Source organism: Epinephelus fuscoguttatus, linkage group LG6 (genome assembly GCF_011397635.1).
Source record: "Epinephelus fuscoguttatus linkage group LG6, E.fuscoguttatus.final_Chr_v1".
NCBI lineage: Eukaryota > Metazoa > Chordata > Actinopteri > Perciformes > Serranidae > Epinephelus > Epinephelus fuscoguttatus.
In genome coordinates this window covers 29,035,092-29,059,997 of record NC_064757.1, presented here as the reverse complement: position 1 = coordinate 29,059,997, position 24,906 = coordinate 29,035,092, and the positions used below count along the sequence as shown (strand labels likewise).

At 41.3% G+C, this 24,906-nt stretch overlaps 1 protein-coding gene across 1 annotated transcript in view; it reads right to left on the bottom strand.

Annotated features, from left to right (window-relative positions):
• Positions 1 to 2,773: 2,773 nt before the first annotated feature.
• The window catches only part of ghra (growth hormone receptor a), a 41,823-nt gene continuing 19,690 nt past the window's right edge, over positions 2,774 to 24,906 (bottom strand). Inside the window, exons 3-10 of the mRNA XM_049578325.1 lie at positions 15,550 to 15,679; positions 15,205 to 15,374; positions 12,158 to 12,336; positions 11,297 to 11,450; positions 11,090 to 11,180; positions 10,790 to 10,859; positions 7,209 to 7,444; positions 2,774 to 6,669 (exon numbers count right to left, since the gene is read on the bottom strand). Of these exons, the coding sequence (XP_049434282.1) occupies positions 5,901 to 6,669; positions 7,209 to 7,444; positions 10,790 to 10,859; positions 11,090 to 11,180; positions 11,297 to 11,450; positions 12,158 to 12,336; positions 15,205 to 15,374; positions 15,550 to 15,679 (1,799 nt within the window). The 3' untranslated portion in view covers positions 2,774 to 5,900. The remainder of the gene's footprint in view (positions 6,670 to 7,208; positions 7,445 to 10,789; positions 10,860 to 11,089; positions 11,181 to 11,296; positions 11,451 to 12,157; positions 12,337 to 15,204; positions 15,375 to 15,549; positions 15,680 to 24,906) is intronic.

Genomic DNA, 24,906 nt, shown 5'->3' with positions numbered 1-24,906 from the left:
TTTTTTTGTTTTCAATGTTTAATTTCTAAGTGAGTAGTGCTAAAGCCTGATTGAAATTGCCTGAATGGACTGATTAAACTTTGTATAAAAAAATTTGTGGAAGCTCTCTGAGGCCCCTGTCACCCCTTAAACATGCAAAATGGTTTAGTCCACCCCTGCACCACGATTCCTCTCTAGACTCAGCTAGAGCCGATACTGCATACATCGTTCCAGTTGAAAATTGTGACTGGGAACTCGGAAATTGTGACTTTCCAGTACAAATGGAACGCACTGTGAGTGAGCGCTGCTGGGGCACCAATGTGCACTGTCCTGTCTTTCCCCAAGAAAAGAAAACTGGGCTTCCAAAACAAGAAAAACATGAGGAAACTAAAGTAAAGAAAGCCAACTGGCATTGAAATAAAAATTTCAAAAGTTGCGCAGCAGAAATGTGGATCAAGACAGGAAGGTTGAGAACCCACAAAGACTGATTTTGCATGCCCGGAATTTGTTGCTAAGCCCCTGCTTGCAGCTAAGGGCCCTGGGCCAGATTCAAACCAAGGCTGCTGTGCTGTACCCAGTGTGCTACCAGGACATCCTGATATATATAGATTCTGAATATTTGAAATGATTTTAATACTCATTATCAAAAGAAACATACTCAGCATGGATACACTGACTCCAGTCAGTCCCGCTCTCTCTTATTGTTAATGTTGACAACAGTCATTCTGTTGCACTCTACCCCTAACCAAATAGTCATTGTCATCGTTCTACCCTTGTTATTAAACCCTGGTTATATTTATCTTTAACCTACTGAGACCCTGTGTCTCACATGGGGACATTACATTTGAGTTTCCTGCACCTTATACTTCATTCTGCTTAACTTCCTTCCTCATTGCGGACACTTTTATGCTCAGTCTACAGATGATCCCGACACAAATATGGACAAGGTACAAAACCTGATCAGATTTTATGGTCGACACTTGTTTATTTGTGCTAAATAACGTCTGTAGTTTGATATGGCATACAACATTTGACCAATTTTAGCAATAGCAACAAGCTAAAATGCTGTTAATTAGGAAGTATTTATGACACTGGGACTTAATAATTGTATTGTGCCGGCATTACACACAGGCCAATTAGGTGTGACAGGCTGTTCCTACAGAATTTTTTTTTTTTTTTTTGTAGACTGGAGTATGGAGATATGTTGCATTCTTTGCAAATTTGTTTTTGCACAGCCACGTTCAAACATTGAAAACTATACTTACGAGGTCGTACATTCCCACATAGCTTGGAGAAATTAAACTGCATACCAAACAAAAGCTGCAATCTAAGAGGGTTAATAAATCTCTGTCAATTTTTCAGTAGCATTGAAAATGATACATTGATATTTTTCAAAGTATTGTAGTGAAGTCAGAAATTTGAGTTTTGTGATAACACTAAAACCTAAAAAGTTAAAATAAGTTCTTTTATTTTTGAGGACACTGACAAAAAAAAACATGCACAAGATGGTTAAGATGCTGTATATACATTTATTGTGTAACTTGTCGAAAGCTTATTGATCACACATACAACACCAGAAAGGCTCAACTGGTAAGAGAACAATATCAAATCACCAAAGATCAACACAGTTCTTGGCCTTGAATAAAGCAGCAGCCAACGGGCAAGGACAGCGGCACTGAGGTCAACGGGATCTGAAAACATGGAGCAAAGTCGTATCGATTAACGTAGCCAATGCAAACTGATAAATTACGGTGGTGAGTCTCCCCACACTTGCGACCGCAATGCAGCTGTTTCCAATTCTGACATGTAGAATATTTACAGTTTTATGAGCCCGGATGACACATGTCAGACAGCACACATTACTCATGCTGGCCCATCCACTGTGGTCACACGAGGTGGTGGGGTGATCTGAGGGCTCTGAGCAGACAAATAAATAACACATGGATAGAAAAACAGAGTGGAGCCACTGTCATAAAAAAGCCAGCTGCTGTACTCAGTCCAAGAATAAAACTATTTCCCCAACAACCTGAAAAATGTCTGGCAGAACGCACTTTGATGGAGTTACAACCAGCGCAGATTCCAGCACTCCAGATTACTTCCAGGCTTAACAGAGCGACAAAAGCCACCCTTGAACCGACACAAAACCAAGAAGCTGGAGGCCAAAAACACATAATTATAAAACACTGTAGCCCCTTCAAATCCACTTTTCAATAATGAAATCACATAGTGGGAGAACTGTAAGAGTGTCGAGTTACAGTATAACCTTTTCACTCTGCCTATATTTTGATATGACTTCGTAAAAGTCTATAAATCTTATAGCAAACATTAAATACTCCATTACAGTACATCATTCTATCAATCTGGTAGTGTAAAATATGTCCCCATAAACATAAAACTCTGCAGGACAAAACTAAAGCTTACTGATATTGGTGGTTCCTCATTGTCTGATTATTGTGCTGAATAAAAAAAAATAATGCTGTCTTATAATAACAAGTAATTCATAGACTTGATTTAGTCCAAAATACAAAATCTGAATACTATCTTAAACATCAGATATATGTGTACAAAGTGCTTGCTCTAAAGTGTCTGTAACATTTACAAGCTTGAAATAACAGATGCAAACTCTTACACTACGTTAAGAATGAGCTCATTGTGTACTGGCAAAATAAACAAAATGCAGACACAATGTAGTAAACACCTGTACAGTAAGCTTCAACAAAAAAAAAAAAAAAAGCACCTCCTGATCCATCATTCTCACTGTAACCTTTAAAAAAAACACTTTCAGTGATTTAACTTTCTCTGTTTTTTTTTTTTTTTTTAACATATTTTTCCTCAATATCGTAATTGCATTGCATATTCCAGTTTGCATGCATTCACAATCATCACGGTACAACTGAAACAGAACCTTAGCCGTGCTTCGCCCTCCCCTTGTATCTGATCTTCCTTCATGTACACAGAGAGCCTCGTGGGGATCTTTGGATGCATGGGAACACTTAAAGTTGGCTGAACATCATTAGGTGACTGTGTTACGTCTTGACTTGAGGGCAACACTGTCCTATTGTTGCTCCTGATAACAGCCCATTTTCAGATATCAGTATCATCCCCGAACATTCACAGAGATCTGTGCGCTCTCTTTTAAATGACCCCTTTCCACCACAGTAAGGCTGAATGCAGGAAAAAAAAAATACATGTACCGAGCAGCAATATAGTGTGATTAGTAACATTAATGACATAAAAATATATACTTGTAATCTTACAGCACTAAATATATTAAGACATTTCTGCAACAGCATTGACTTGCTGGTATCATCAGCACGAGGCAGCGACAACAGAACACTGAGCTCTGAGAGGCAGACGGAGGGACAGAGAAAGAGAAAGAGAAATGGCACGTATCTATCGTATTCACAGTTTTTTTTAAAAATGGTCATTTTATGGCTCTCGCTTTGTCTCTCTTCATTATGGGATTGTCTGATACAAAAGACCCATTGTGACGGCTCGGCCCACCTTTCTCAAGGATGATTCCGACGACGCTATTCAGAGGCAGGATGTGTTTCCTTTCCACGGTGAAGTATGTTTTGTTTATGGTGAGATGTCCTCATTTGGAGGCCGCCTTGATGTTAGACAATAACAATGCTCCTGCCTCATTCACGGAGTTGTTGTAATGAAAGTTCATTGTGTTGCATCACAAAACCATGCATGCCGCGCAAACTCTTAAGCCTAGGCTTCGATAGCTTATTGTGTCCATTATGCTATGCTGCTGTTTGTCGTAGGTGTATTGTTAAAGTCTAATGAGATTCATACACTGAATGCTTAAAACCTTTACAAAAGGTTGCCTCTGCTATCCTCCTACACACACGGGCTGTTACAAAAAAAGATTACATTGTCAGTAAACCAAGGACAAGCTTACACAATCAGACTAAATGATTCTGCCTACGTTTTTGTCCTAAATTTACTTATTATAAGAGAATTATGGGGGCAAAGTAACAATTACACAATTACACTCACTTCTATGTGTATTTATTACTCTATCAAAGTTGGAACTCAAAGCCTTTTGAGCCCTTATCAACATTTTTGGTTTGGGAATTGTGGTCAGTTTTACGAGCACGATCAGAAATGTGCAAATTACGGTTAAGTGGCCTCAAAATATGTTCGCCCTTGCAGCCATTTTCTTCCACAATTTGCAGCTCATCATTTTTTTTACGACTGTGACACAAAGGCAAAATTAAAAATCAATTAAGGCAAATATTTATGTTGCAGTGTGTGTGTTAGTGCATGCTTTTAGTTGTGAATCTCTGCACCACTTCACCCATCACATAGCAGTACCCGCCTGTACAAAGCAATACATAAATGCACAAATCCTAATTCCGTAAGCACAATTTAGCACAGAAACGGCAAGCCAATAACACTATTGTAGGCACAGGTTGTTAACACGTGTACTTGGCAGATTATAAGTATAAAAGGTTAGCTAATTACAGCTATTACATACTTTCACAGTCGTCCAACTTGTTCCAGTTGCTGTCCCTGCAGTAACAATGCAACATGAGAAGAGTACAACTCCCAAGCAGAAAACTCGCTCCTAACGTTTCGGTTTACATAATTATGAGTGAGTGCTGGTTGTATAGGTGAGGCTCGGCTGCTGTCACAGGATGAAATGCAATGACAGGTGTGTGTGTGTGTGTGTGTGCGTGTGTACGTGTCTTCCCTTTAGCTCAATAACTATATCATTGTGCCCTTCAGCAAGGCACTTGGTGGTGCTCAGTGTACCAAAGCACAGTCTGTACTGAGTGGCTCCCAGCTGTAGGTGAAACTGAATAAATCCCTCCTCCTTGCTACAAGAACGGCTGTTTGGTGCTGTAAGCGATACGTTATCAGCACACATGTCAGAGTTAAACGGAATAATAACAATTCCATGCTGGGACATGTAAAATCAGGCTGCAATATTCAATGCATTCCAGGGAATTTGTGATGAAATTTTCCTTTCATTCATCCCTTCTACTTCGACTTAAGTTAGGGATTACCTTCATTTCCCAAAATGCCTTATAAATCCCCTAAGGGAGGAAAGAGATAAAATAGTCTTGTCCCAATGACTCACGTCTGTGTTTGTGCATTTGTACTGTAAAGAGGTTGAAAGTATGTCTTCTATTAAACTCTGTTGTGGCTGTAGAAAAATAGAGAACATCTTGACATCATATAACTTTTGGCCACGTAGTCTGAGAATATGAACAGCATACCATGAAACAAAATGAAGCCAGAAATGCAAGGTAAAACTGCATAGTAGTGTTTTTGACTGTATTTTAGGGTGGATTTTTTTTCTTTAGGTGCTATAGGATAGTATGAAATATAAATGTAATAATACAAAATAAGCCACGATTGAGCGGCAAAACATCTCTGCCAGCAAAAGGTATCAACGACTTTTTCCTGGTGTGGTGTGAAAAGCATGACTAGAATCTGCTCGTCTTCTCTCGGTCAATCAAACACTGACATCTTTTTGTTAGATTAAGACTTCAACAATGCCACTGCTCTACACACACTTAGCCAGAGATGTCAGTTAAGCAGTGAGCTGGTGCTTTTTTGACTCATTACAATCGCAGTCTCAGCCTTATATCTGCGTGTATCTTGTGCATTGATGTCGACATATAAAGCAGAACTGTGCATTTGGTTTGCGATGTTTAATTCTGGCTGCCTTTGCATCAAATTAACTGATGTAGCACATGTAAAAGAGTCAAGAATACAGCTCGGTAGCTTTCCACGTCTCCCTTTCGGCACCCTCTGAAAACAAACACCTGTACACTCTCATCCGCACTGTGCGCTGTGGGTTATTTGGTTTCCAGCAGGAATCAGGTAGAAACAGGCTTTTGTGACTGCAGGGGACTTCCTGGTCGATCAACCTTACTCTTTAAAGGCCTGATGGCATTGTCATTTCATGGTGAGAGGTTCCCCAGGAGGTCTGGGGTGATGTACCCCACTGGCATAGCAGGTAGGGCCTTGAGTGGGTGCTGTGGCACGCAGGGAGGAGGAGACTGGCGGGGAGGCGGGTTGAGGAGCAGACTGTGTTGACTGTCCACCTCCTGTACCACTGTGTAGTCTGCAACAGGGGCAAAGAACTGGGATTGGGGAGAGTCAGGAAGAATGTAAGGGGATTGATTATCCTCTGCTGTGGGGGCAGGTTTGGTCTCCACTGGCTGAGGGTGTATGGTTTGATAACCCTCGCCAGGCATGGGGGAGCTGGGGGGAGTGCTGATCTGCCGGGCGTTGCTCTCTGTGGTGTAGCCGCTGCCTTCAGGATCCACGACCAGCAGCTGAAACTGCAGCTCTTTCTGCTTGTTCTCCTCAGTGTCCTCGCTGCCTTTGTGCTCTTTTCCCTTCTTTTGTGTCTCCTCCTCTGTGGCTAATGTATTCTCCTGGATTCTGAGTTGCTGGCCAGGAGATAGTACCACACCCCCAGAAGGCATCACATTGCTGACCTGGGCATAGAAGTCTGTGTTGACCCAAGTCTGGGGCCCTCCAGTTTGGGTTTGGACGAGGGGCCTCTCGCCTCTCTCTGGGGCTGGGGCTCTTTCAACAACATCGAAGGACGCTTCTCCGTCCTCGGGTTGGCCTGGCAGCAGGGTGGCCATCAGCATTAGGGTGTCTTGGTCAGGCAGGTCTGGGTCGTAACAGCTGGCCCGGCCTGAGTCATCATCAGGGAAGCTGGGAGAGAGGGAAACAGGTGAAATTCGTATTTGTAAAGCATGGAAACACAGCCTTTAGGGCCCTGACACACCAAGCCAACATTTGACCATTGGTTACCTTAGTTTTTGCGGTATGTCCCACATCCTTGGCGCTACTCGGCCCGATTCAGCATGTTCAATCAGTGTAGCGGAAACGGTTCATAATTGTTTGTGTCGGTGTTCGCTAGCACACGGTAAAGACAATTTCTTCTTTCAGCATCAGGTGGTGTTGCTAATGTGCGGAGTAATGTGCTAACTGGCTAACTAACGTCTTGACCTCTATATGAATGATGAATACAGACTACTGCCACCTGCTGGTATGATGCGTTGTTTTCTCTCACATACGCGCAGAATGTACATGCTAGTTGGACGTTAGCTGTCTGTGCTGTGTGTTTAAGTGCAACATTTTGGCCGAGATACAGGCTACATGAGGCAATGCAACAGTCGGCATTCGTCGCCACTACTTCTTTGATGTTGGTTTGGGATGTCTGGGCCTTGACCTGACAATCTGTGCAGTACCTGACAGCATTGGAGCAGCCTATGTTCATATGGTGGCTGACGGGCTGGGACAGACTGAGGAGCCTCTGGGTGTCTGAGCCCTGGTTGTCCTCCTTCTCTCCGGTATCTGCATCCTCAGCATCCACCTCGATGAATTCCACCCATGGCTCGTCTTGGTAGAAATCTGGGGTGTATGTGGGCAGGCCACCCATACCTCCACCACTCAGGATAAAATTCAGCTCATCCAGCTTCCCCTTCTGCATGTGCACAAATTTGCATGTAAGTGTTTGTCAGTCAGGATACAGGAGGTCATGTTATGATAAAAGTATTCTCTGAACAACATCGACATGTGTTATTGTGCAAATTTTTTAAAGGTACTGCTGCAAACCCAACACATTGTGTGTTTCCCCTTTGTCTGAGCATAAAATAGCAGCATTATTATTGTATTTATTCCTATCAGTACTTCTTCTCTGAGGTCTAAGGCTGTTTTGTAAAGAGTAAACAGGCTGCCTGCTAAATGCATCGCACATCATCTGGCAATAATACACCCACAACACAATGCTGAACCAAGACCCTCTTCACATCGTATCATCCCGCGGTGGTGCTCCTGTCATTGTTTACGTACACAAAACAACATTGCCTGTTTGCTTGCATTATTTAGGGACATTTTTTTTTTGCTTTTGTTTGATAGTTGAAAAAAGATGATAGCAGGCTGGGAGCCAACTGAGCCTAATAGACGCCCAGCTGTATCTGTCTTTAATCGAAATTACAATGGAAATGTGATTAAAAAAAAACTGTGATTACACAACACATTATATAATCACTTCACTGAATAAACAATGCCCAATTCAGTGTGTTTGCTGTGAACGGCACTGGCGCATGTGCAGAGCATTTCACTCTTTGTACATATCTATTGGTAGTGTGTAAATTAAATGGCCACTTAAATGATAAATATTTTTTCAAACGTCTTAAATCTAATATTTTTTCTACTATTTAGTTTCTGATTATGTGTTTTGATGATCCGTGTCAGCTGGTTGATAATCACAAGCAGGTCCCTGGCTGCTGCTTAAATGGGATCACACCCATGTTTCACTGTCAGTGAGGAAAGCCTGGGACTGAAATGCATCCTTTGTCTTCTTCTGCCATGCATCATTAAAACGACTATTGCAACAGCACCTATTGTACTTGCAAGACAACTGAGCTGAGGACATCAGTTCTTTTGCACGTACGATAGAATACAGTATGTACGCATTAGTCTGCTCTATATTGGAGTCAAAACATTTTTGACACAAATATATAAGCCAATATTTGTTTTGTAAAATAAACATATAACATAAATCTAATAAAAGTGACTTATCAAAGAATATCTCTCTATATCTGATATGTACGAGAGGGTGGAGCAGTGGAGGAGCGAGGGGTAGAGCTGATTCACAAACTGTAGTGAGGCCTCACAGACAGCATGTTACTCATAGCAGCCACGCCACGCCCTTAATATTGCATAACTTTAAGACTTAATAAAATGTAAATGGAAGAGTTATATAAAAATTCACCCCCTCTACAGTTGCCATGAATGTTGAAATTGATTATTGTAATTCTGTCCTCTTTGGTCTCCCTCTTGAGTGACTTCATAAAACTCCAGTTGGTCCAGAATTCAGCCGCCTGTATCATTATCATTATCATTACTCCTGTTCTCCAGCACCTTCACTGGCTTCCTGTTAGATATCGCATTGATTTCAAGATTCTGCTTCTCACCTTCAAGACCCTTCCTACCTGTCTGAACTCCTTCATATCTACACACCCTCCCGTACTCTTAGATCCTCCTCTGTGATCCAGCTCGCACCACCATCTGCCTGCTTGACTATCATGGGATCTAGAGCCTTCAGCCGTTCTGCCCCCTGCCTTTGGATCTCTCTCCCCCTCGCCATTTGCAATATTGACTCCCTTTACACTTTCAAATCCCATCTGAAAACACACCTTTTCAAGCTGGCATATTCAGTCTGATTTTTTATAATGATGATTTTATACTTAATATTTATAATTATTAGGGTCCGGGCAGCTAAGCTGCCAGGACACTATTGTAATCCTAGGTATTGTTCTTCTTTCTTCTTCCGAGGAAATCATACTTCCCATGGGTGAAAACTCACCAAACTTTGTACAAAGGTCCAGTCTCATGCCAGATATCCTCAGCTGTAAACTCAAGCCAATAGTCCTGATGGTGGCGCTACAGCAAGCGTCTAAATTTCAAAACTTTGAAAATTCATAACAAATCATACGTGCTACAACTTCACAACTTTCATCAAACTGTAGCCCCAATACTGAAGAAACTTTTATACATTTAAACCTATTAAAAATTATGAAGTTCATCACTTTCAAAAAATGTAAAACTTCTTAAACCTATCTCCTCCCACAATTTTTGCTCAATTGACACCAAACTTGCTACAAAGCATCTTCAGACTGTCCAAAAAAAACTACATTTCTCAGATTTTTGATTTATCAAAAATTGAGCCTACAGTGCATCAAAATGTTTGACTGTAAACGGTACTGTAAACATATACATGCAAATTCTTGCTAAATAAATCTTCAGTGTTCATGAAAAAAGACAAAATTCTAGAGTCATGGTAGATGATGTGTGGCAAATTTCAGACTTTTATCTCAAAAACTGAATTTTTGACAGTATTTTGAATTTTTCTCTTATGTGAACAATGTAAAAATGGTAATTTTAAACATCAGTTTTTCACTCATGGAGCAAATCAATCATTATTACAAACAAATTACCAACATCTCCATGCTGTCTAGATGCAATATGTTTATTTTCAGATTTTTGTTTCAATAACTGAATTTTTTTTTTTTTTTTTTACAGTGGTTTGAAATCTGCTTTTCCATGCATGGACGGCTGCTAAACCTGCATGTCTGGCTTAGTCAATTTGTGAGGCTACACATGAATTGTCACTGACTAATTAGCTCAGTGAAATAGAAATTGATTCTTAGTCTCAGAGGTTGAGAGTTCAAGCCTCAGCTGATGCAAAAGGCAGATTGTGTTGTTAAATTCCTAAATGTCTTCCAATTCTTCTGCTTGTTGCTTAGAATTGCCTAAAATGCCCGGACCCGACCCATCGTCCATATAATTTTTGTCTTGTAATTCTTTAACTTTAATTGTACATTACTGAATTGTTTGATTTTATGATTTATAGATACAATGCTGCTTGTTTTTAACTGTGTCTTGTAAGGTGTCCTTGAGTGCTCTGAAAGGCACAGGCTATAATTAAAATGCATTATTATTATAATTGTCATAATCATTACATTAGCTATAGAAATCAAAGCTGTTTTTATCAAGCTGTAAACATGTTAATTTCTGATGTAAATTTGGGCATGTAACATGGAGGTTTATGGAGACTGACTCGCTTTTGGAGCCAGCCTCAAGTGGCCATTTGAGGAACTGCAGTTTTTGGCACTCCTGCATTGGCTTTATTTTTCAGCCACTTGGTAACAACATATCTGTGACAAGCTAGAATCAGGTATATTTATGTGTAGGTCCGGATCCAGTATGTTCACATGAGACAAATCACAAATCAGGTAGAATAACAGCACACACATAAATTTACCTTTAACAGCTCTGGATCGATGCCCTTAATTTTGGGTGCGGGAACCGGTGGCAACAGAATCATCATCACTCTGCAGCGACAGGGAGAGGAGGAGGAGAGGATGAAGGTAATCTGTTCCCAGTTGTCAGTAGCTTTGTGTGTGTATGTGTGGCACAGTCAAGAGCTGCGCTGCACAGTCTGCTGCTGCTTTTACAAACATCTCGCCTGCTGTAACTGCCATCGTTAATGCAGCAGAGGCTGAATATGTTTTGGATGCTATTTGTGTACGTTGCATGAAAGAATGCGAGAGTCTGTTCCTACCTGTGCTGCTGAGAGACGACGATTAGCATGATGAGTATGAGGATGCCCACAATCCCGAAAACAAGAATCAAAGTGAGCGGGAAGGTAGACTCTGAAAGACAACATGAAACCCATCATCATTATCAGCGTTCCTGGTGGTACAGGGGCGTGCACCCTGTGTGTTTGACTTGAACGACACAGTACCAAACGACTGATTGCTCATCTTACCTTTGCTGGGAATCTCAGTCACTTGAATGAAGATGGAGTCGCTGAACTCTCCAAACTTAGTGAAGGCCTGCATCCTACAGCGGATGTGCACCTCATACTCTTTTCCTATGTGCAGACCGTAGATTGTCCGCAGGGTGTGTGGCTGCATTTCCAACTGCAATACAGAAACACATAGGAAGAGATACAGAGAAAGAAAAAAAACACAGAGAGGGAATTATGAAAAAGTGTTTTTGCTGTTTTAAAAGACGAGAAAATGATTCAGGTTTTACTTAACCTGACAAAAACAACTGCAGCAGACTGGAGCTGAACAAGATGTCAAGTGGTCTATGTTTACTTATGGTAAATATAACAGTGACCTTTCCAAAGGTGCAATTGTTGAGGCATTTCAGATACATTAGATGGAGGACATACTGTTATAATGGAGGGCTTTAAAACAGTTTCCAAGGCTGCATTTGTCAGACCGGCTGGCCGGGTGGTAATGAATATGAGTCTGTACAAGGTCCCATGGCCTCTGACCTACAGATCCCTCCCTTCACTTCCTTCAGAGAGGCAGTGTTTTCCCAGAGGGCCTTGCTCCGACTTCCACTGCCTTGCCAACAAAGCTACATTGCATTTTAGCCACAAGAGTTCAGGGGGGGAGGGGGAAGGAAACACGACACTGTGGCTGTATGACCTACCTACAATTTACTTTAAAGAGGGTGCATAAGTGTTTGCGTTTGTGTCAGCCTGTGCACATGCACAGAGGCCTTTTGTTAACTTTTAAGGTGTGTGTTTACATGTGTCAGTACATGCAACGGTGCGTGTGCATAAAGGCAAAGGAGGAAGAGAGAGACTTTAAGAGCAAGTAAGGAGAAGACTTACTGCTTCCCAGTTTGTGGTGTTTCTCTCTCTGTACTGGATCTCGTATTCAATGCGCATCCAGCCCGCCCCGACGTCTGCAGAGGGTGGGGGCTCCCAGTTGACCATGACATCATAGTTGAGCCCGGAGGGACTTATATTCAGCAGAGTCCAGTTTAGAGACACTGGTGGGTCAGGCCGTACTGCAAGGAAAAGAGCAAAAGTTTAGTTTGAGCAGAATGGAAACATTTAAAGTTATTTATATCATGTTTATAAACATGGTAAATTAATGGGTGGCTGTGAATGCACTTGATCATATTTATAAGAACAAATCAAGAATACATCAAAGAAGCTGCTGCGTATGATCTTTAAGTCAATCAACTTTAAAAGTCAACAGTAGACCTATATAGCAGAGGTGACTCATACAGTACCATGAGCAGGTTTATGTGCTAGAATGTTGTGCCGTATATGAACCTGCAGAGCGACTGCAAGTTACACTTGTCTCTTCTGAGTTAAAGGTACAGTAGGTAATGTTTATAAACTATAACTTCTTGTCATATTTGCTGGAACTGTCACTATATTCACACAGCACTGAGTGAGGCAGATAATCTTCATCATACTTTTCTGCCTACTCTGTTGCCTACTCTGTTGCTACAAGGCAACAGAGTAGGCAGATAATCTTCATCGTACTTTTCTGCCTACTCTGTTGCCTTGTAGCATTTCTAATGGCCTTACTGCAAATGAACGAAAACAATCACAGTCAAGCGGGATTTATACTTCTGCCTCAAACTGACGCTGTACCTGACATGCACCCACCAGAAATGTAACTACACATCACGGCAACTCAGACCTTCTATTTTCATAAGCTGAAACCATTTCCCTCAGTGGAAACAAAGCTTTTATTAAATTTAATTTCACAGATAAAAAACAATAAATTGTGAAGACAATAAAGCCTCCACAAAATAGCATTTTAAGTCTTGTGTGTGATTTATCCTGGCTTCATATAAGCAGAGGAAATCTCCACTCATCGCTAGGCTAATTTATACAATGTGAAAAGCAACAGGCTTGCGCTAATGATGTTAGCATATATTTGTTTGGAAAACGTGTTTAGTATAAGACAGTTGTTTTGTCAGTTGTAAAATAGTTGAATTTTGTCACGTTACCTTTGTTATATGAAAAAGTACGCTAGCTGCTGGGCTAATTTATACAATGTAAAATGCCATAGGCATGTGCTAATAATGTTAGCATGTTGTATTTGTGGGGAAAATGTGGCCAGATACAGACAAGTGCTTTGTCTATGAATGCGGGGAGTTATAGTGAAGCTGCTGTGTGTACTTGTATTTAAAATTGTCTCTATTAAGCCATGTTTAATGTGTGTTTTGGGTGTGTTTTGAATAAACTAAACTTTACAACACTTCACGGAAACCTGCCACCAACTAGTGTTTTGGAGGTGTAACTGCACAACAGCATAGGCAGCGTGTGTAGGCTACAGTGTAGACTCTGCACAGAGCTGATGCACAAGTATAAATTCTTTATTTATTTCTTTATTTATTCTTTATTTCAAGGATAGTCCCTTGAGATGTGCCATCTCATTTTCGAGGGGGTCCTTACAAATAATGACAGACATAAACACTACAAACATAATAAAAAGTAAATACAAAACATAATACCAAACATATAAACACAAGGACACACACACTCACACACACATGCACACTCCAACAATGCTTCCCAGACCTAGCCACCCTCCCCCACCAGCCAGTATTACACAATCAAAATACAATCAGAAAACCCTCTGCAAAAGTACATAGGTAGAGGTGGGCCTGTGTACACATAAGCATACATTTACACACCCATATGAATACATTTGCATGCATGCACAAGTACAGTATACACATTTATATACACAAATACACTCATAGTGTATGTAAGGTGAATGCATAAGGCATGTACAGTACAGTACGTGAACAAAAGGAAAGCAAGTATGAACAGAATGAGTCCTAGAAAGAAAAGGAAAGATAAATCAGAAACAAGAGCAGGATGTTTGAAAATGTGTAATTAAAGATGATTTGAAGATATGAAAAGAACTGATAGACCTAAGTGAACAAGGAAGGTTGTTCCAATCTGATGGAGCTTTGAATTTGAATGCACGACGACCGATGTCTTTGCTGAAGACTAGTCTGATGAAGAGCCTGACGCTCGAAACGTTACTTCTATTCGAATAAATTTGACTGAGCATTGGAGCCCTGCAGTGTGCGAACTGTTCTTTTGTATGCACTGTTTTTGGCTCAGCACCTGCCCGTTTTTGGTTTGGATGTGCGTGTGGACTTCTTTGTATGTGATACAGTTAGATTGAGCAATAAGCACCGCCCACCAGCCAGGCCAAACTTCTCATTTTATGGCTAAACAGTACACTAAAATATGACTCTGAAAACATTTGAGGGGAGGGCTAGGCAATGAAGTAACAAAACAATTCAGATTTATGATCTGGGGATTCTGAATAGTCACTGCAAATTTCTTCGGACACGTAGTATTGCATTCTGAAAATGGACAGACCGACCATCAGCAGTTCAGTGGAAGACAACATCCAAATGTTATCTATAAAAACATGCAGATGATCAATTTGAACACATGAGGAAAGCTAATAAACAAAAGTTTCTCCATGGAAGAGGTCAGCAAACACATGACGTTACCATGTGATAATACAGTGTTTGTCAGCATCTTGTACAGTCCCAGTGAGATAAAGACATCAAAACATTTACTGTGAACACTGTGTATCTGACACTTGCTGTGAAATTGATAAGCATGTGACATTTGCTGGTTTAGTTTATATGCAGCAGCGAGAAAACAGTCTGTGCAGGTCATCTGTCATACTAACAATGCCCATTTTCTGCTGTCCCACAGTGTATAACTCTCACTTAATAATTTATATTTAATGATCATTGCTGCTATGCCTGCATGTGGAGGAAAGAAATTGTGCTGGAACTTGTTTCAATGCAGTGTAGAATTCCCCTTACTCATCCGACATATTGCAAAAATCTGGATATATGCACAAATGTTTTTTTACTAACCAATATTCTCCACAGTGAAACAGTCGTCCTCGTTGAAATATGTGATGTTGTTTTGGCCGCGGAGCTGCATGCAGTAGGGGACCCAAACCGATGTATGGTTTCCATCGAAGAAGCACTCCCTATTTGAATGAAGGTACTCTGGACACTCTTTCCATTCACTGGTGGGCAAGCTGAAGTAGGGAGACAATGATGAGAGAAACAGAAGAGGGAGCAAAGGAAGAAATGATGCTTGCAGCCTTTTTAAAAGTGACTCACATAACATGCACACACAGATACAAAAAGAGTGCTCCACATTATAAACAATTACTTGAGCGCCTCCCGAGGTACTGTGGCTATCACACTCACTTTTTCTTAAGGTAGAAGACTCTGAGTGCTCCAGGGGAGGACAGGTTGTGGAAGTCACCTGGACTCCACCAACACCGGAATGTCTCTAGGTCCCTCGATATGCACTCTGTGATGTGAGGTTCCACGGGAGCTGGAAGACAACGAGAGGTAAGGATCAGAGAGGAAACAACCAGAAGAACTCAGACTGCCTTTATTAACATTTGTCAACTCTATGGGTTCTTTTGATTTATTAACTCAACATAACCCAACACCCTTTCTCCCCACTCCTCCTTAAAACCATGACAGCAGTCACTTTTTCACAGTGGATACAAGCCTGCTAGCTGCAAGCCAAGGTAATAGTGCAAATAAATAACACTGCAATATAATAGCAACACTTCTCGTTTACCATGCTTGAAGCACTGACGGATTGTCTGACTGTCAATAAAATGCTCTAGTTGAGTTTGTCAGACATCTCAAGTGTGACATTCGAAGTATTTTACTACCACAAGCTGGGAAATGTGTCAACATTCCTTATTCCTGTCTTTTAACATACTACATTGCATGAGCATCACATATTTTCAGTGTAGCAGCCAGCTGCGATGAAAGCTGTATAATGTGCAGCAGGGATAACACTTTTGCTGGTGGGAGCTGAGGCTAACTTGCAGTCTGCAGCCAATGTTATTCTAAATTTGAGTATGCTACCATAAATCCATGACATAAGGCAATAATTAAAATATATCTGGACACCTCCAGCAGATTTGGTTCCCCCAATGTGGAGCCCATGGCTACAGGAAAACAATGTGTCGAAGGATGGAGTTACGTTGCATCGAATTTCAGTCACCGTGCCTTTATAACCTTTAGATCCGCCTGCACACATTTCATACCGTTTCCCCTCTGCCCCACCCTGAGGCACTGACTCAGCCCTTTCCACCTCTCCCTCGGCACCCTGTCACTCCTCATCACTAATCCCTCCCTACCTCCCTCTCCAGTCGGAGGCCAGTTTCTCATCCAGCTGAGAGTCCCAGAGTTTGGTGCAACCATAAATAAGCAGCTGAAGGTATCATTGATTTCTGCCCTACCCGCTCTCCTCCGGAGCTGTCTGCAGCGTAAATCACACCAGACCCAGAACATAAACATGCTTCACAACACAAGGCGAGGAATTAAAGACAGACTGAGGCATTACTGCAGCAGGATAGTTTTTTGAGATCATAAACGAGTCTCTGAATGCTGCTAAATCTTACGTAGAAAAGATGACACATTATCTCACCAGCATGAACATGCATACAACACTTGCACACAGACATATAACCAGCCAGCATGCATCACAAGCTAACATAAACCACAGACACCACAACAAACCACCCTTACAAACAAGCCCAACCCAGAGGCAGGCCAGACTGCTATACTCATCATTTATTCACACAGAATATGCACCATTACTTTGATTACTTTGATTACATTGCTGACTTTCTATTCGATGCCAGCACAACCTCATAATTCATCGCATTCCGACGCTGTTGTGCCTCCAGCTCTGAACCCCTCCCTCCCCCCACCCCCTTCCCACCTTCCCTCCCTTCATCTTCTGCACACTGTCGTGGTTCCCAGAGCTTTGCTATTTCAACTCGGCCTCCCTCCCCCATCCAACGAATTCCAGCTGCCACCATCAAAGAGCTTTCTGCCGGCGCTGGATGCAAAGACGAGCTTAGACAGATTACATAAAAAGTAAAACTGGAAATGTGTGTTTGTTTTTTGTTTGTGACTCCAGGTCAGACAACATTTCAGGCAACTCAAGCAAACATTTTTCATGTAATTTAATTCCTCATAAACAATATTATTCATTCATTTCCTACTTCTGTTGCTCATATGTGTAATTATTTGCTTAAAGGAGCTATATGTAAGAAATCTAAAGCAAATAGTCGTAAAATCATCCTAATATGTCACAGAGACTAAGAAATAATGTTCATATAACATACTGATCTCACCGACAACAATAGTACAGCCAGAATATTCACATTTAAAAAACATTTTTACAGTCCGCAAATCATGTTTATGTTTTGAATTTGTGTTTTGGCCTGTTGCGCCACCCACCGCCGTCTACCAGTCACACAGTCACTAGAGTCTCAGCATCAGTTACAGTTACGACTGAGCTACAGCAGCACGGCAAGCAGCATTAGCATTAGCGGTACATAGCATTAGCAGTCTCCTCAGCTGTATCCCGGCAGCAGCGTTAGCAGCAGAGAAGCCGGACTTGCTCAAACGGTCTGCTGGAAAACCTAAGATCAAGGACGGCAGCCACCCGTGGGCAAACAAATCAGTCTCCAGCGTGCCGCTGTCCAGCAACCTCAAATCTGTAGGGGAGGGGGGGGGGGGCAGACACGACTCGCAGCAGTATTTTGAATTTGAGTGCAGTAACCGTTTTGGCCACATTCTTACATACAGTGCCTTTAATATCAATGTCGTCTCATGGCTGCTTTTTTACTTTGGGTGGAGCAGACTCTAAAGCACACAGTGTTCGAAAGTTAACCTGTCTGTAAAGAATTAGGCTCTGCTGAGAGAGGTCAGAAGGTGGTGACATTTTTTTTCAAAAATTGTTTGCATTTTTGAACAAGGCTGTGGATGGTAGATGGACCTGATGAGTGTTAGAGGTGAAAGGTTGTGCAGCAACACCTGGAGAGATTCAAATTCTCACCATAACCTTAAAGACCCCCCTCCAGTTTTTGACTTTTTTAACTTTGTAAACTTGCCCATATGGTGTCAATGCCATGGCTGAGCTTTTCCACCTTGGAACTGCAGTGTGCCAAAGACAGTCTCAAGATTGGGAATTCAAACTGCCCAGGTTTGTTATGTCACAGACCTAAGGAACCAATCCTGTCAACTTGCAAGATGAGGCTCTCCATAACGTTACAGAAACGAGTAGAAGCCAGGTGTAGTCATACAGTACAGTTCAGTTCAGTACGCTTTTTTTTTCCACTGCGAAATGTTGTGGATGGTTCCAATGGAACCGTTCCATACTGTCCCCATTTTTGGTCCCCCCTCTGTTGGGGTACCTAGCACACAGATCTGGTACTAAAAGGTGAAGCTGTGAACACTGCAGTCTGTTAATTGGTCAATAGCGGACGGTCACTCTGCTCAGGGCTGAGTTGTGACTGGTTTTGAGGCTCATGTAACCACTGTTCATTCTGTGGAGAGTTTTACATATAAACTATGAAATGTGAAAAATTGAATTTCCCCTCTGGGATTAATAAAGTATATATATAAAAAAAATGAAAAGATGTTTTGTTGCCTTTTGCAGCAGCTATAGTCTGAAAGTAATTCACTGGGCCGAGTGCCTGCAACTTTTAAGGTGGAAGGTTTACTTGTTATGTTACTCAATGTATGAGTTGACGACATGAATCCATCAGAACGCCTTAAATTTAAATTTGACACCTCTGACCATTAGTTTTTATTGTCTCTCTTGGATGACATACACTTTTCAGTCCCTCCAGGATCTCGTGGCAAAAAAACCTTGAATTTGCAGCCAATTTTGTTAAAAATTGCGATAAAAATTGCAGCATTTTAATGTGATTTTTTTGTGGGAAATTGCAGCAAATGACAAAAATTGCAGACATGACAAGAGGAGAAAAAAAATGTGATCTTTTTTAAACTACCTCCAAAAAAATAAGTCATGTAATCACTTGGTATGATAATCATACTGAATATTACAAAAATAGCTGCAAATGTTTTTTTATAGTTCTCTTCTTTAGTTTTATTTAATTAGTTTCAAAACATGGACTCGCATGTCTGGTTTGAGACTGTAGCTCTCAAACCAGACAATGTGACTGTAAAACAACATGTAAACTACATCTTCTGTAGACATAACATTTTAAGAAATTTAACACATACTGTATGCATTTAAACAATGCAAATTCTTATGTCAATACAGTGCATTTTTCCATGCTGCAATGTCATTAGCGCAATTTGAGGACGCATCTGATGACGTTTCAAATGACGTCACATGCACGACGACTTCCAGTCAGCTGGAAAACGCGGAGAAACGCTGAAAAATCGCAGGACTTTTGAAAAATTGCAAGCCCCACAAATATTGCAGACTCATGTTGAATTTGCGTTAATTATTGCGATCCCAAGATCGAGATTTTCTGGAGGGACTCACTTTTAGTAATGAATGGGTCTTCGAGCGTTTAAAAATATATATTAATTTTCACTGGATTATGTGAACTGCATATTGTCCAGTCCTCACTTGGAGAATAAACAACGTCGTGGAGTGTTGTTCCTGTTGACTCCGGCAACACCAAACCCCTGAGCTTGCCTTAAAAGGACGAAATGCACAAACCCGCAATTTTTAAAAATCCCACTGAGAGGGACTCTCACTGCAGCCTGTTCATTTTTGTTCTGAAAATGTTGGAATAAACAATATGCAGACTGATAAAGGAGGAAATACAGTGAGTGCTGAATGGAGCAGTGAGTGACAACAACCCTGCCCACATGAAAGAACACTGGTTGCTGTGGAAACACTAGGGTCTAGGTACCATGTCTGATGGGTTACTTTTGGCTCAGAAGGTACCATACTGAAAGTGTTTGGTGGAAACAGGCCTTAACTTTTCCTGTAGCTCAGAGCTGGCAAGATTTATCTCACAACAGCAACACATTATGAGCTGTTTGATAACTTATTCAAGCCAAAGGCTCATGTCATCCATTACTGTTTATAAGCAGAAGTTTGTGGGTTTGATGAGCAGAGTAAATGAGCAAGTATGCTCAAGCTGGAGATGAGCAGCTGAAGGGGCAGGGTCATTTGCATATTTATAGTTCTGTGCATACTGAATGAGGCATAAGTGTAAAGTTACATCGAAGAAATTTTAAATTCAGTAATTTTGATGAGCACAGATGAGATTTTAGGGGTTTATTCCACCCAGAGAGGAACTTTACCTCTCAGTTTCTCTTTTTCTCACTCATTTGCTGACCAGTCATACTTCTTCTCTTTCTCTTTTTATCTGATATGATATGGCTTAAACCTTTACATTACTGTAAGGAGAAAAAAAAAGAAACTGGAACTGTTCAAGCTGTAACAGGCTCACATGCCACAGGGCAATGTCATCCTGACAGCGTCATATTGAATAAGTGCCATGCATAGGCTGGTAATTTTGTTGCAGGGCTTTACACCACGTTTTCTACACGTACTAATACATAACCAGTTTTAGTCATGGGAATCTAAATCTTGCCTGTACCTGTCAGCTGCCATTAAATTATCAGCAGTTGAAAGCCTTCGGCTGGAAGAAGAAACCTAATTTTGAGCGTGTGTGTGTGTGCTCATCCTGGCTACCCATATGTATCTGTCGGTCCTTGCGGGCTGTGTGCGCAGCTGAGACTGATAAACAGCTCTTAACTTCACATCCTGTCTTCATCAGTCCATACAGAGGAGCTAGGAAACCACTTATCTACCTCGATGTCAGCTTTAGCCATTTAGGTTTAAAATCCACTAAAAAGCTGAAATAAAGCACAGTTCTTCCGGATCTTGTGCCAGCTGCAAACAGCACTATAAAGGCGGTGAGAAAGGTGCGACCAAGCTTTATCAGTTACCGCAATGTGAAATGCTCGACTGTTATGAGGATGGGAACAGAAATGAGGTTATGACGCTATAAATTGTGACCTTTTCCAGCTCATTTGCAGATTTAAGTCAATGTTCATGTTAATAACGCTTCAAAAGGCTGCTGAAAGGGGACATGTGGAAAGGAAGAGGAAGGAAGAGAGCGAGACAGATAGATGGCAACATTCAGAGACAGTAAATCTGTATATAATGTTGTAACACCAGCAAAACCTGGCTGCAAAACATAAATGATGTTGAAAATAAAATGTATGTAATTGTATAAACAGACAAATATTGGATGATATATTTCCCTTGATGAAAACAAGATGTTTTTTTGAGACATGCAAATCTATTTCTTTTATTGTGGGGTATATGTAGACAGGCTGCAGTTGCCTAAAACTGGTTATGCTTGAGAAATTTCACAGTCTATGGAGGTGGTTAATTATCTGTCCCAGCTATCACTCAGTGTGGTGTCCCTCAGGGCTCAAGTCTGGATCCGTTGCTGTTCTCTTTATATATGTTACCAATATATAAACACAACTTTAATTTGGTTTCATCTTTATTTAGCAGCCAGGCTGAGCTGAACACGTTGACAGTAAAACTTCAGGATAATTGCTGGATGACACGCAGCTTTGTTAATCTTAATGAAAACGTCCATCTTCCACAGTCATAACAACTCTAGATAATACCACAGACTAGGAATCTGAATGTGATTATTTGAAGGTGCATTCAATTACAACAGACATAAACTCAGTTGTAGATTATTTTTTTAATAATTGCATCTTTGTGCCCCTCTCCGACATAAGAAAAGTTCTTTGTGGACTAATATCCTTCACAAATGCACCTCACTGCATTTAATAATGTCCCAGACTAGTATTTCCCGCATACAATGAGTGCAGAATGCTGCCGCTCATGTGCTGTCTGAACATGGGGAAAATATTTAACACGTTCACTTGTGGTTGGTTCTCCTAAGTGTAAAGCACTTTGGCACAAATTAGGTTTATTTTTAAAGTATTAAATGCAGCAGCTTTAATATAACCTGATCAGCCATTACTTTGGGACAACATGTGCAGTTTGTACGCAGGCTTTAGAGAGTATTTTTATCCCTTTCTTAATTATGTTACCATACAGTCAAAAATAACACAAAACCAACACACAAATAGGCAGAAACATAAACACTATGAACTCTGAGTGTCTCTTCATTGTGGTATTAGCATGTAATTGCTTTGAATTGCCCTATGCTTGAAGAGAACACACGCATGGCTGCTGAACAGTAGAACCTGTTGTCCCCAGTCACTTCACTCACAACTCGTACTCTGCTCTCTGCTGACAGCGTAAACACAATTACAAGACACTCAGAGCTGAATTGTCACTGCAAGTCTAAATTGAGCCATAACAGGAAGGGTATAATGTAACCTTTTCTTTGGGTAAAGCTATCGCATAAAGTCACAAACACTGTGTATTTAGAGATGCTATTTTTTTAACCGTCAATATACGTTTGCTTATTTGGTAAACTAATTTGGTACTACTGACTGCCATCTCCGCACTCATGCTAGATGATCCATATCGCTTCCTATTGCACCATCAGACTGTCTCTCTCTCTGTTAACCAGATGGCAAAATTGGCAGCACAAACTGACACCGTGCTAAGAGTAAAAGTGCCTGTCAGTCTGCACATGCCGAGTTCTACTTTATATCCCTGCGCCACAATTAATACACACACCCGCATGCACTTTCCTGCAGCGCACACACACTAGTAGATGTGTTAATTTGTGCTGCAGTCCGATGGCATCATTTGTCTTCCACAGGGAATGCGTCTTGGATGACGAGAAAAAGAAAGAATGAGGACACGAGAAGAAAAATGGGATCAAATCTGGAATTTCCTCCATTTCATAAATTCACCCATACTGACTCCAAATTTAAACATATGTATTTTATTTTCTGTGGGAAAGAGAATATTAAAACCTTAAAAACTGAGCGTCAGAATGGAGGTTAAATGTTAAGTCAGAAGGCTATGTGGCATTTGAGACAGCCAGAAAGGGCGAGAAGTGGGCCAGAAGAGAGGGGGAGAAAGGTGAGAGGCTGCAACAAGATACAAACAAGGGAATGAAAACAGGTGATATAAATAACTGGCAACATGCACACGCAGTTTCACACATAAGTGCACAGACGCACACAAACACACACACTGAACTTACACCTTCAAAACAAAAACCAACAAAGAATATCAAAGCGCCATTGTCCGATTCTTTGAATGTGTTGTGCCTTTCCTCCCAGTTTCACAACAGGACCTACGGGTTTTTCCTCCCTCTTACAGTTTGGGACCGCAGAGTGACGACGAGTGCTCGCTCCATGTGATCCGCATAATTCTCATCAGCGCTCATAGCTTTGAAGTCTAACAGAAACAATCTGGTGTGTTTGACCATGCGGTGATCCAGCCAGCTTTGTCTTGTCTTGGCGATTTATTAGCCTGAACTAATGATGTTAATCTCCTCTAATGCCATTACAGCCCACAGTATTGGCTTAGTTATGTCATATTACATCCAAGTGAGAGTAAATATAGATGAGCGGGGGTGTCTGTCTTGCAGCATGGACACCTGCACATACTGAGCGCACACATTTTCTCTCCCCACCTTTCTCTCTGTCTTTTTTGTCCTGGTGTACGTAGCTCTACAAGCCTCGGCGCTTCGGCAAGGTGTCAGACGTTTTCACATGGGACAAAGCAACATGTTACATTCAGCTGGCGACTGTGCGGCCTCACACTGAGGTGGGAGATCCCTGTTTCAGAAGTGAGTCAAAATGGCTGCGTAGCTTTTGTTATAAATGGGAAACACACATCTGCTCCACTCGCTTCTGTCACTCATTGCAATCAACCACCTATTAAGGGCTTCTTTTATTTATTTTGTCTGTCTGAAAGAGTTAAATTTGTTCCCAGTGATATGTGATTGTATTTTGCTAATATTGGAAGAAAGTACTGCAGCTGGAACGCAGGTCTTTTACACATAAATTAACGTTACATTCAAGCACTTGCCAAATGAGTTCACACAATGCGTATCAAGCCTACTGCCGCCAGGGAAAGATTTTGCAGTATACCAGTGTTGAGGTGTCTGGTGTCTGTGGCAACTTCCCTGCACTGGCACACTGGAAGTGATACATCTTATGTCAACCAGCCAGAGCTAAAGGGAGCAGGAAGAGGGGTGAGACCATAGTGACAGAGCTGCAGCTAGGAGAATAGTGGAAAATCCTAAGAGGCATCTGAGAAAAGTTTCTGGAATGAAGGCTCAAGAAAATGAAAACACGTGCTTCTAAAACTAAGCACACGTCCACAGCGTTTTAATTATACTTAGTGCATGTTACCCAATATTTTACCCATAAAAAAGGTATTAAATAAAACATTTTCATGCATCTCCAGTTTTACTTTGGCTCTCTACAGCTTTTCATGCTACTCTACAGTCTCCCCTGCTGATAGTAAACTTCTGCCTTTAATCTCACTTGTGGATATTTTATCTACATGCATCTGCTTCTTATTGCAGCTATCCTCCTACAACAGAGCATTTCACCACCATGCATGCTCTTTGTATTTAACTTCAGACACCATATCCCAAACGAGGCCCCAACTTCGCTGCTCAGAGCAAACACACCCACTGCTTGTCTTTGAAGCAGATGTAACTGTAGATTGTGTGTACAAGCCAGGCGGGCCAAACCTCTGCACTTTTACCACTGGTTACTACATCTGTGGCCAAGAGCATGGCCTCGCTCAACAGGATCGATCTACGGGGCCTGAGAAGCAAGTCCTCC